Source organism: Suncus etruscus, chromosome 9 (assembly GCF_024139225.1).
Source record: "Suncus etruscus isolate mSunEtr1 chromosome 9, mSunEtr1.pri.cur, whole genome shotgun sequence".
NCBI classification, from domain to species: domain Eukaryota; kingdom Metazoa; phylum Chordata; class Mammalia; order Eulipotyphla; family Soricidae; genus Suncus; species Suncus etruscus.
The window spans coordinates 64,574,388-64,587,774 of NC_064856.1; the positions used below are offsets into that span (position 1 = coordinate 64,574,388).

Sequence of the window (13,387 nt, forward strand, 5' to 3'; positions counted from 1 at the left end):
ATTCACCTAATACCCATCAACTAAGGGGCTAAAATCGAAAATATACAAGGTACTGACAGAACTTAACAAGAAAAAAACATCTAACCCTTTCAAAAAATGGGGAGAAGAAATGAACGTATACTTCTTCAAAGAAGAAATAGAAATGGCCAAAAGACATATAAAAAAATGCTCCACATCACTAATCATTAGGGAGATGCAAATCAAAACAATAATGAGGTATTATCTCATGCCACAAAGACTGGCACACATCACAAAAAATGAGAACCAACAGTGCTGGCGGGGGTGTGGAGAGAAAGGAACTCTCATTCCCTGCTGGTGGGAATGCAGTCTAGTTCAGCCTTTATGAAAAAAAACATGGAGATTCCTCCAAAAACTGAAAATTGAGCTCCCTATGATCTAGCTACACCACTCCTAGGGATAGACCCTAGGAACACAAAAATACAATTCAAAAATCCACACACCTATATTCATTGCATCACTATTTACAATAGCCAGACTCTGGAAACAACCAAGATGCCCTTTAACAGATGAATGATTAAAGAAATTGTGGTACATATACACAATGGAATATTATGCAGCTGTCAGGAGAGATGAAGTCATAAAATTTTCCTATACCTGGATGTACATGGAATCTATTATGCTGTGAAATAAGTCAGAGGGAGAGAGACAGACACTGAATAGTCTCACTCATCTATGGGTCTTAAGAAAAATTAAGGACATTATTGTAACAATCCCCAGAGACAATGAGATGAGGGTTAGAAGGACCGGCTCACAATATGAAGCTCACCACAAGGAGTAGTGGTGCAGTTAGGGAAATAACTACACTAACAACTATCATGACAATCTGAATAAGTGAGAAGTAGAATGCCTGTCTCAAATACAGGCAAGGATTGCGAAGGGGGGGGGGGCATTGATAGTGGGAATGTTGCACTAGGAATGTGGCACTGTTTATGACTGAAACTCAACTACGATCTGCTTGTAATCATAGTGCTTAAAGATTATATACATAAATAAGATAAAATAGGTAAACATTTCAAAGCAAATATTTAAAATATTTAATCAATTGTTACAGTAACTTATAATTATATCTTCAGTTCCAAATATCTACAACTTACATAAGACCTAAGGTCAGTAAAAGATTGTTTCGTTTTGTTTATTGAGCCACACCCTGTGGCACTCAGGGGTTACTCCTGGCTGTACGCTCAGAAATCACTCCTGGTAGGCTCGGGGGACCATATGGGATGCCAGAGATCGAAGCTGGGTTTGTCCCAGGTCATGTTATGCAAGGCAAATGCCCTACTGCTGTTCTATTGCTTTTGCCCCTCAGTAAAAGATTTTAAAAGAGGACTGGAGAGATAGCTCAACAGGTTGAGAATGTTTTGCATATAGGAGGCCCAACCTGGATCTCCAATGCGGTACGATCCCCTGAACGAAGAGGCAGGAATAAGCCCAGAGCACTTTCAGATGTTGCTCAAAATTAAGAGAAATTAAAATTAAAACTCATTTGACCAATTTTATAATGAGTTAAAGTCAAAACAATATTAAGAAATAAATATGATTGTCTTACCTTTCTATATGCATCACATACAAGGATCATTTCATGTAAAAGTCTTCCATCAGGAGTTGTTTTAGGAACTATTTCCCAAAACACCAGAAGTAACTTTTTAATAGTATGATCCTGAAGAGGTAGCACAAATCGAATGATAGTCATCAGAAGTCCAGGAAGTTTTTCACCATTCAGAATCATGATGATTACTTTTTTCAAAGCTTCAGTCTTTGACTTCACATCTCCTTTTTCTAATTTAAAAATTAAAGGAAAAAGTAGAGCTCAATTATCCAAAAAGAAAACTCAAATAATTTCCAAAGCAGTTCCTCAACAATGGTTATCATATGGACTCAAGAAACAAGAAAGATTTTGTCACAAGTAACTAAATGTATTTTCATTTCTCTTAAAAAAAAAAATGGTTCTTTACACATAATCTGAAAGCATTGGATTAAATACCTAGTTTCTAACCATTACAATTAATGCAGAGACTATAAATCTTTAGTTTTACCAAATAATATAGAAGTTATAAATAAACATCTCTAAAAATTATTTTGGGTTAGGGCAATACCTGGCAATACTCAAGGGACAAATAGGGTGCAGGGAGTGAAACCTTGCTGGTTGCATGCAAGGCCAAATGCCGTACCTGCTGTACTATCTCTCCAACCCACATCTATTTTTGAAATGCAAATAGATGGTCTCAATGCTTCTCAATTCAAAGAAGTTTCAAATCCATTTGAAATGGATTTTCTTAATCATTATAACTGAGCGAAGAAAAAAGTTAATGACATTTTCTTGAGTTCAAAAAAATTTGAGAAGTTACAGCCTAGACTACCGTATTTTCTGGCGTATAAGATCAATCCCTAATTTTACAGTTAAAACATAGGTTTAGGCCTATATCCCCTGTATCAGACAGAACGTTCCTGTGCTGCAACTGTATGTACCACAGTGAGCCAATCACAACAAGCAAAGGTTCAAAGGTTCTACTGTAATAGACTTCCTCTCTGACTCTGGCCAATCTGAGCAGGCTTTTGATAGTGTAAATTCGGGTCCAGAACATTGTCTAATTTGCATGCATAAAAAGCCTGCTTGGATTGGCTGAGTCAGAGAGGCGATCCGAGCAGCCTGGCAGTGATTGGTGCAGGATCGAGTTGGAAAATTCGTTTTGTGGCTATATCCAACGATTTTCGTTTAGCGATAGGTTTTTCAGGATATACTCGGCATAAAAGATGACCCCTGATTTTCGGTTGAATTTTTTTTTGTTTCAAAGTCGTCCTATACGACGGAAAATACGATAATTCCAAAGTCACACTATATAATCAAGATATTATAAAACTTTGGGGGAGAAGAGGAGCATGCTCAGTGGTTCTTGGGTGCTGGGGATATAAGTAGGTAGCACTTCACAGTGAAACCTGATGAGATAAGATGATGCTGAGAATCAAACCTGGACTCCTGCATATTCCTTTGAGTCATTTTCCTGGCCCCTTAAGAACTTTTCTTAAGAAAAGTTCTAAAATATCAGAAGAAAGTTAAAAGGTACTATATCACTTGTCATTAATTAGAATTAAGAATGACTAATTTAAAATGTCAGTTTACTATTAGTCTTAAAAATTCAATGTAGGAGGGCCCGGAGAGATAGCACAGTGGCGTTTGCCTTGCAAGCAGCTGATCCAGGACCAAAGGTGGTTGGTTCGAATCCCGGTGTCCCATATGGTCCCCCGTGCCTGCCAGGAGCTATTTCTGAGCAGACAGCCAGGAGTAACCCCTGAGCACTGCCGGGTGTAGGCCCCCCCCCAAAAAAAGAAGAAAAAATAATTCAATGTAGGAGGGCTGGAGCGATAGCACAGTGGTAAGGTGTTTGCCTTGCATGCGGCCAACCCAGGACAGACCCAGGTTAGATCCTCGCCATTCCATAAGATCCCCCAGTCTACCAGGAGCGATTTCTGAACGCAGAACCAGGAGTAAGTCCTGAGCGCTGCCAGATATGGTCCCCCAAACAAAAAACAAACAAACAAAAAAAAGAATTGGGGGCGGAGAGCTAGCACAGTGGTTCCCTGTGCCTGCCAGGAGCAATTTCTGAGCTCAGAGCCAGGAGTATCTCCTCAGTGCTGCTGGGTGTGACTCAAAAACAAAACAAAAAAATTCAATGTAGGGCCACAGCAATAGCACAGAGGGTAGGGCATTTGCCTTGCATGCAGCCAACTCAGGTTCAATACATATGGTTCCCAAGCACTGCCAGGAATAATTGCTGAGAGCAGAGCCAGGAGTAATCCCTGAGTACTGCCAGATGTGGCCCCAAAACAAACAAATTCAGTATATGGAGTGGATAGAGAGACAGTACAGAAGGCAGGGCACTTGCCTTGCACATGGCAGACCCAATTCTATACTTGGCACCCAGGATAGTCCAGCAAGCCCTGTCAGAAGTGATCCTTGAGGGCAGAACCAAGAGTAAGCCTTGAGCACTACTGGGTGTGACCCCAAAACAAGCAAAGGAAAAGCAAAATATGGAGATGAAGAGTTGCAGGGTGTCTAGGACACTTTGGTGGTAGGAAAGTGTTAAGACCAAAAATATCAATATCACTATAAATATATTATCTTAACTGTAATAAATTTTATGGAAAAGTAAATATTTTAACTATAAATAACAATCTGTAATTTCACATTATTATCCCTAAAAACTAAAGATTGGTAAAAAAAAAATTTGGGTCCAAAATTCAAAATTCAAAAATACAAATATAAGAACAAGCATAAAAGTAACAGGTAAAATGATATGAACAGGGATTAATAGAAAATAAACAGGCAAAAAAATAAATCATGACAAAGCATAGAATATATAAAAGTTACCAGAAGGCAGATTTTGGCCTAATATAGTAATAAGTTCCCAACAATGAAAGCTTATGTTCCTTTAATAGTGTGCCTTATTGCTACCAAAAGAGAGAAAGATAATAAATAACCAACTGGTAATATAGCAGGGAAGACTTCTTTTATATTGACACCAGGTAAATAAAATGTATGTTAACTAGTTTTGCTATGTATGTTCGTATTTTTCTGAATGTTCAGAGACTATCCTCAGGTGAAGGTACTACAATATAGTAAATAAATAACAAATTTACCCTTTCCATGGAAAGGATCAAGTTTTATTTTAAATAGGCTAACTTCTTTTTCCAGCAGCACTTAGGGGTTACTCCTGGCTCCACGCTCAGAAATCGCTCCTGGCAGGCTCGGGGGACCATATGGGATGCCGGGATTTGAACCAATGACCTTCTGCATGAAAGGCAAACGCCTTACCTCCATGCTATCTCTCTGGCTCCAAAATAGGCTAAATTCTAATTCATTGCTCCCCTCCTTGTCTTCTGCCATATAAGTAGGGGTCAACAGGGTATGCCATATCAAGTCATATTCAATTAAAAAATAAGAAGATGAAATAAAACAGTGGATTAGAATAAGTGACAGTACCTACAACAGACAAGGGGCGAGAGCCATAGTATAGCAAATTGTACATTAGCATGTGTCCAATCCAGGTTTAATCCCCAGCACCCCATATAGTCCCACACCACTAGGAATGATCCCTCTGACAACAACCAAGTTGATTTTTTTCTCTTTCTTTCTTTCTCTCTCTCTCTCTCTCTCTCTCTCTCTCTCTCTCTCTCTCTCTCTCTCTCTCTCTCTCTCTCTCTCTTTCTTTTTTTTTTTTTTTTTGTGCTGGGGTGGCAACCTCTATTTCCCAAAGCTTCCTGTATGAATTTAAATTGAAAAAAATGGGGCCAGAGAGATAGCACAGTGGTAGGGAATATGCCTTGCATGCAACTGACCTGGGAGGGATGGAGTTCGATTCTCATCATCCCATATGATTCACCCAGGGGTGATATCTGAGTGCAGAGCCAGGAATAAGCCCTGAGCACCGCTGGGTGTAACCCAACGACCAACCAACCAATCTATAAAGTTTAAAGAAAATAAAAAGAAATTCAAATGGTCCTTAAAAAAAATTGAGGGGCCGGATCGATAGCACAACAGTAGGGCGTTTGCACACAGCTGATCTAGGACAGACCTCTGTTCTATACCTGGCATCTCATGTGGTCCCCCAAAGCCAAGAGCGATTTCTGAGCATATAACCAGGAGTAACTCCTGAGCATCACTGGGAGTGGCCCAAAAAACAAAAAAAATATTGAAAAAATGTTTTAAGTATGTTTTATAGTCTAAAGAACATAAAGTCCAATGGGCATAAAAGTATATCACTATAATACAATGGCTTCTTTAATTTCAATTTTTGACAACTTTTCACAAACTAACAAATCTAAAATTTTTAAAAGATAAAACTCTAGAAAAATAAACAAAAAAAGATATTACTTGTAACTAAAAGTTTGGAAAAGATTAAGTATATTAAATGGACACTATTTTAGGTGTGGATTTCATAAAGGACTTCATGTCCTTTACTTAAATGGTTACTCATACTGAGAAGTCAAACTGAGAAGGAGACACCTCTTTCCACAATTTTACCATTTCCAGAACTGCCTTTTCCCTATGAATACTATCAAAACCAACCAAACAAAAAACCACCAAATATCAATTCAATTTGCTAATTTAAAAGTTATTTCCTATTATAAGGAATGTCCAGCTAGTCACTGGGGGCTCATAAGAAGTGATGCTAATTGTAGATAAAGCAACTTAATACTTCAAAAACAAAATATTTGTTACCCATTAGAAAGTTAAAAAAAAAAACCAAACACCTGAAATTACTGGGATCAGAGTCATAGCACAGTGGTAGGGCATTTGCCTTGTATGTGGCTGACCTGGGATGGACTTGGGTTCGATCTCTAGCATCCCACCCATATGGTCCCCCGAGCCTGCCAGGAACCATTTCTAAGCGCAGAACAGGAGTAACCCCGGAGCACTGCAGAGAGGCTCCAAAACAAAACAAAAAATCAACTGAGACTACATATTTATTGATAGAGATAGCTGCAATTTAAAAAATACTATCACAATTAGGGACAGGTTTTGCTACTTTTTTTTAGGTTTTGTTCTTTATTTTCATCAAAACTATCATCTCAAGTATTTGAAAGGGGGAATATCTCAAAATAAAAAACTTGTCAATTAAAAGAAAACTGTAATGAAAGTTCACTCACTATTTTGGCAGAGGGGGGAAGTGCACAATCAGCTATGCTCAAGGCTTACTTAAGATTCTTCTTCTTTTTTTTTTTTTTTGGTTTTTGGGCCACACCATTTGACGTTCAGGGGTTACTCCTGGCTATGCGCTCAGAAATCGCCTCTGGCTTTGGGGGAACATATGGGACGCCGGGGGATCGAACCGTGATCCATTCTAGGCTAGTGCTTGCAAGGCAGACACCTTACCTCTAGCACCACCTTCCCGGCCCCTCTTCTTACTTCTGATTCACTAAAGGAATCAACTCCTGACAGACCATATGCAATGCTGAGACCAAGATTGGCCAAGTGCAAGACAAGCACCTTACGTGCTATACTGTCTCTCCAGTTTGTTCACTATTATTGCATTCAATTCTACAATCTCATGTAACATGAAAACTGAGGAAACAGGCATTCTACTTCTTTCACTCATTAACACTGTCTTGGGAGTTGCCAGTGTATTATTTCTCTAACTGTACTCACCTCTCTTTGAGGTGAGCTTCATATCGTGAGATAGAAGTAGAATGTCTGTTTCCGTATATAGGAGGGGTGTGTGGGAGTAGGGAGATGAGGGTCATTGGTGGTGGGAATGCACTGGTGAAGGGGAATATTCTTCTTGTGATTGAAACCCAACTATAGTCATGTTCATAATCATAGTGTTTAAAGATATTATAAAAAAAAATTAAAAAAAAAAAAAGATGGGGCAGAGCAGTGGCACAAGCGGTGGGCGTTTACCTCACATGCACTAACCTAGGATGGACCTCGATTTGGTCCCTGGCAACCCATATGGTACCCCAAGCCAGTAGCGATTTCTGAGTGCATAGGCAGGAGTGACCCCTGAGTGTCACCGGTGTGGCCCAACCCCCCCTCCTAAAAATAAACTTGACTTTAGTAATTGACAATTAGGTAAGAATAATTAATTTGTAAGGTACATATTTTAAAGTCTTTTGTGACAGCAGAATCACTCATAAAATAAAAACACAACAAACATTTTTAAAAACCAGAAATATAGTTTTGTGTTTTTTTCTTTGCATAAATTTTGTCAACAAAAAGCTCATGTGCTTGGAGGAATATTGATAATGGTGGAAGAGAATGCTGCGCTAACATGATCCCCCTAAAACAAGCATTTACCTTCTGTAAACCATGTTACTTCAATAAGATATATGCAAAATAAAGATCCAGAATACCATAGGCATGTTTTATGCTTTACACTAAGTGTCATAAGTCCACGAAAGTAAAAAATGGGGGTGGGTGGTGCTTAAACTATTCTGGAAAAAGATATCCATTCCAGGATTTATTTGTTCCAGTGGAGGAGAACCTAGGGAAAAAAAGTTCATTTGATTTTACAAGTTCAGTAACATAAAATTAAGTGCACAAAAGAATGAAACCATTCTAATACACATTCTAAACATATTATCCATAGAAAAATGTAAGCTATTCTTGAGCATACTATATTAAATTAAGAGAGCATTGTTATTTTGAAGATAGACTTTTTGTTTATTTGGGTTTGTTTTGGGGGGCCATACCTGGTGAGTGTCAGTGTTTACTTCTGATTCTGCGCTCAGGGTTCACCCCTGGTAGGGGATTGGGGATGCCAGGATTCAAATATAGGTTAACTTCAAGCAAGACAAAAGCCCTATCTGCTGTACTATCGTTCTGGTCCCACTCTTTCATTTTTTACTTTACTAAACTAAACAGATCTTTTATTTCCAAACCCAATACTACCAGCCATTTTTATCAAGACAATAATCTACTGAAAAAAGAAAAATCTATCCTACCACCAGAAAACTGTTTTATCATTAGAAAACTGCAGACGGAATCTAAACATTCCTAATGATAAACTTGAAGTCAGCATTCGCTTTTCATTGTCCTCGTGCAGTTTGCAAAATATTATCCAGGTTTACCTAGATCATTTTTCAAGCTAATTTCGGATGGTGGTTCGGAATCCATCGGCACGTTAATTAACGTATAGCACACATTCTCAGCAGCCGTCATGGTTTCTGGTTGCAATCAGCCCACCTCAATACCAGATGGAAGGATGAGAAGATGCCAGAGAATCTAGAAAAAAAAAATACATCACATATAAAGGTTACAAGTGAACAACAGAACAAAAACCAAACCATCATAGCCAGTGACTATCGTCTAAAGTTCATCCGGAAAAAAAAATAATAAAGTTCATCCGGCTTGGCTTTTGAGTTCTCAAGTGGAAGAGGGGCGTGTCCTCCACCTACACTGGGTTCCACTGACTTGAACCCCACGAAGATAACGCACACACTTGCCAACCTCAGCAAAGTGCACGACTAGCTGTCCTGCCCCGCCCTGCCTATGGCCAAAGAATCAGGCAGAGAGATGTGAGGTTCATCCACAAAACGTGACAGTGGCCACTCCACCATATTGCAGAACACGATTAAAACACACACACACACACACACACACACACACACACACACACGGAGATCTGAGGTCCATCCACGAAACGTGACAGCGGCCACTCTACCATATTACAGAACACGATTAACATACACACACACACACACATACACACACTCACACACACAAAGAGAGATCTGAGGTCCATCCACGAAAAGTGACAGTGGCTGAGAGCCCTACTCCAATATATTACAGAACACGATTAAAACACACACACACAAAACCACACACACCTGCAAGCACACATACACACACCAATCCAACATATTACAAAACAAGATTAAAACACACACAGGGAGATGTGAGGTCCATCCACGAAAAGTGACAGTGGCCGAGAATCCCACTCCAACATATTACAGAACACGGTTAAAACACACACACAAAACCACACACACACACACAGAGATCTGAGATCCATCCATAAAATGTGACAGTGGCCACTCCACCATATTGCAGAACACGGAAACACACACACACACACACACACACACACACGGAGATCTCAAGTCCATCCACGAAACGTGGCAGTGGACATTCCACCAAATTATAGCGCACAATTAAAACACACACACACACACACACACACACACACACACGGAAATCTGAGGTCCATCCACGAAAAGTGACAGTGACACTGTCACCAAATTACAGAACACGATTATACCACACACACACACACACACACACACACACACACACACACACACACACACACACACACACACACACACCGGTTCCCTTCGGCCCACCCATGCATTCATCCCTGAGAGACGAGACGCCCTCCTGGTCCCCCCAGGGCGCTCTCCATCTCGACTCCGCAGCCAGCTCCTCCGGCAGCGCCGCCCTGGGCCCCGCCGGCAGAGGGGCCTCCGGGGGGCCCGCGAGGGGCGACCCCCGCCAGCCCTGCTCCTCCCTCCCGGAGCTCCCACCCGCCAGGCCCGACGCCCGCGGCCTAGTCGCGTCCCTTCCGCGTCTTCCCTCCGGGAAGCCGGTTCTGGCGCCTCGGCCCGGCCCGCCGCACGCGTCTCCGGGCCGGGGGCTCGCGAGCCGCGGCTACCTGGGTCCTCGCGAGGGGCAGCGGCGGGCCGAGGCGCGACGGGGCGTCCGTCCACTCCAGCTGCAACCCGCAGGGCGGCCGCGGCTCCGCCGAGTCCTTGGCTGACGTGGAAGGGGGCGGGAGGCCGGACGGCAGCCACCTCGCGCCTACGGCGAGCCGAAGAGGACACGTCCGTTCTGCGTTTGCGCACTGACAGTCTTTTTTTTTTTCCCCTTTCTCTTTTGTCTGGTTGATTTGGGCAGCAGCAGCTGGAGTGGAAGTATATATGCAGGAAACGTTACTTTGCAAGACTAGCAGTGGCATTCATCGCTGTGGCCAGTTAAAGGCCACTTAAAAACGGCCTTTTTTTTTTTAATGGATGGAAAGAGTGAAGGGGTTTAGGAAGTTAGTTCTTGGAAAGAACTCATTTTACAGGACTGTGTGGTTCAGTGGAAAGTGCACTAGACTGGGCCCTGAAACTCACCCAAAGGAAGTAAAACTCATTACTGTTTGCAAGAAGTATCTTCAAGTCTTTCACTGAGGGACGCTACTAATATGAAGAGATAGTTTCTTTCTTTCGTTAAACTTATTCAGAAATGTGAGCGGAAAGAAAAGAAGTTTCTCTTCATGACAGAACATAGGCATCTTGAGACTAGAAATATGTAAAGGAACAGAAACTGTTAAGATTTACACAGTCTATCTTTATCAACAGGTTACCCTCAGAAAAATAGAACTCAGAGCATCTATGATCTACTTTTCTTTTGCAGGGGACAAAAGGAATCTTGGATTTTGGGGCCACACCCAGTAATGCTCATGGGGGTTACTGCTGGCTCTGCACTCAGGAATCACTCCTAGCAGGCCTGGGAAACAATATAGATGCCAGGGATTGAACCCTGGTCGACCACATAGTAGGAAGTGCCTTATCCATTGTACTATATCTCCAACTCCAAAAATTTCTTTTTTTTAAAACCATTAAACAAGGGGGCCGGGCGGTGGCGCTGGAGGTAAGGTGCCTGCCTTGCCTGCGCTAGCCTAGGACGGACCGTGGTTCGATCCCCCGGCGTCCCATATGGTCCCCCAAGAAGCCAGGAGCAACTTCTGAGCGCATAGCCAGGAGTAACCCCTGAGCGTCACAGGGTGTGGCCCAAAAAAAAAAAAACCATTAAACAAAACCTAAATTTAGGGGCAAATAAAATATAACGCAAAGGCAATGTGCTTCAGCACTTAAGTGTATCTCAAATTGGTAAGATTATTTTAGATAACTGTAGAGGCATGTGAAGCTGTTTCTTCCAGTAGTGGGAATTTGCATAATTATTGTACAGTATAAAATAGAGAAAATTAACATTGATAGTTATTATTCTCATTCAGATTTGACCAGTTTTTTCAAGCACTGGTATAGTTGCTTTTAGGCAATTTCAACCACTAAGACTAATGAGCACCAGCCAAGATACAAAGACCTGGGCTAGAGACATAGGAGATACTATCTTGTATAGAGCAGATTTTCCAGAAATAATCTTTCAATAGAACCAGGAATAAATAAGCCTTGAATACCAGTGTGTGGCCTTCCCTCCAGAAATAAGTTCTGAATACCACCCTGTGTGGAACTCAATACTCTTTCCCTCAAAAAATAATTTCTTTATACTATGATTCTACTAAGTCCATTTGCCTCCTAAACCACTGGCAACTATTTACTTGAAGAAGGGCACTCAGTGATGCTCAGGACTTACTCCTAGTTTAGTGCTCAGGAATCATTCCTGACAGGGTTCAGGGCAGTGGCCAGGATCAAACTGGGTCAGCTGCATGCAAGGCAAACACTGCTCACTCTACTATAGTGCCAGCCCCTCTCCATTTCTTTAGTTCTCTTGCTTCAAGGATGTAATATAAATGAACTACATAAAAACTTTTGGTTTTGTTTTTATTGTTGTTGTTTTCTATCACCTGGCTGTGCTTAGGACTTACTTCAGACTCTGCTCATGTGGTTTCGAACATCAAACCTGTCAGCCACATAAAAGGCAAACATTTACTGTGCCATCTCTCCAGCTGATGTTTTGATTGATTTTTTCCATACAGCATTCTTCCTTTGAGATTAATCTAAGATTGGTGCTAGTTTTTTGCATTTTATTTTCTCCTCCCCTCTCTACTCCCCAGAGTGCTTGCACATTCAAGGGTCCCTATCAGAAATACTTGGCTGCAGTGTATGTCTGAGCGTGGTGTGCTTCTGCTCAGGCCCAGGTATGTTGAAGGCCACAAAACTATCCTGGCAAATGCTCTAGGGCCACCAGAACTATACTAAGTATACTGCAGTGGGCTTTCAGTGTCAGGAATCCAACTCAGAACCTTGAGGGTGCAAATCATGTGTTCATCTCTGCCTTTGGAGGCTTTGTATTTTTGATGTTTGGGCCAGACCTGCCAATGCTTAAGTTACTCCTGGCTCTGAACTGGCAATCACTCCTGGCAGTGCTCCAGGAACCATGAGAGATGTGGGAGATTGAACCCAGGTTGGCCTTGGGCAAGGCAAGAGCCTTAATTTATTGCTCTGACCTCTGGAGTTTTTAAAAACATGTTATAAATGCAGTTGCCTAGTTTTCAGCTCATTTGACTTACCAAAGAATGACAATTTGTTGACTGAAAACAAATCCCATACATCATAAAAACTAGGTTTAAATAAGAATAATAAAAATTTGGCCTACCATTGTTATATAACTAACCATACTCATTACAATTGCCCTGGGTATGATTGTCTTGTGTCACATAATAAAATTTGAGGTTTATTATGAGTAAAACGCTAAAGAAATTTAAATATAAAAAGGTCGGGGCCGGACCAGTGGTGCAAGTGATAAGGTCTGTCTCTCCTGCGCTAGCTTAAGACGAACCACAGTTCGATCCCCCAGCATCACATATGGCCCCCCAAGCCAGGAGCGATTTCTGAGCACATAACCAGGAGTAACCCCTGAGCATCACTGGGTGTGGCCCCAAAACAATACAAAAATTACCAAATTTAAATATGAGATGTCACTAAAAATAAACCTAATCATTTATAATTTCTTAATTTTGCACTTTCTTTTTGTTTGTTTGTGGGTTACACCTGGCAGTGCTCAAGGGTTACTCCTGGCTCTACACTCAGAAATTGCTCCTGGCAGGCTCGAGGGTTTGAATCCTGACATCCTTCTGCATGCAAGACAAACACCTTAACTCTATGCTATCTCTCTGGCCCCATTAGTTTTGCAATTTTTTTGGTT

The 13,387-nt window shown here is 41.3% G+C and overlaps 1 protein-coding gene across 1 annotated transcript in view; it reads right to left on the reverse strand.

The window, feature by feature from the left end:
• The window catches only part of COPB1 (COPI coat complex subunit beta 1), a 48,215-nt gene extending 38,027 nt beyond the window's left edge, over nt 1-10,188 (reverse strand). Inside the window, exons 1-3 of the mRNA XM_049780996.1 lie at nt 10,170-10,188; nt 8,587-8,740; nt 1,568-1,797 (exon numbers count right to left, since the gene is read on the reverse strand). Of these exons, the coding sequence (XP_049636953.1) occupies nt 1,568-1,797; nt 8,587-8,677 (321 nt within the window). The 5' untranslated portion in view covers nt 8,678-8,740; nt 10,170-10,188. The remainder of the gene's footprint in view (nt 1-1,567; nt 1,798-8,586; nt 8,741-10,169) is intronic.
• Nucleotides 10,189-13,387: the final 3,199 nt, after the last annotated feature.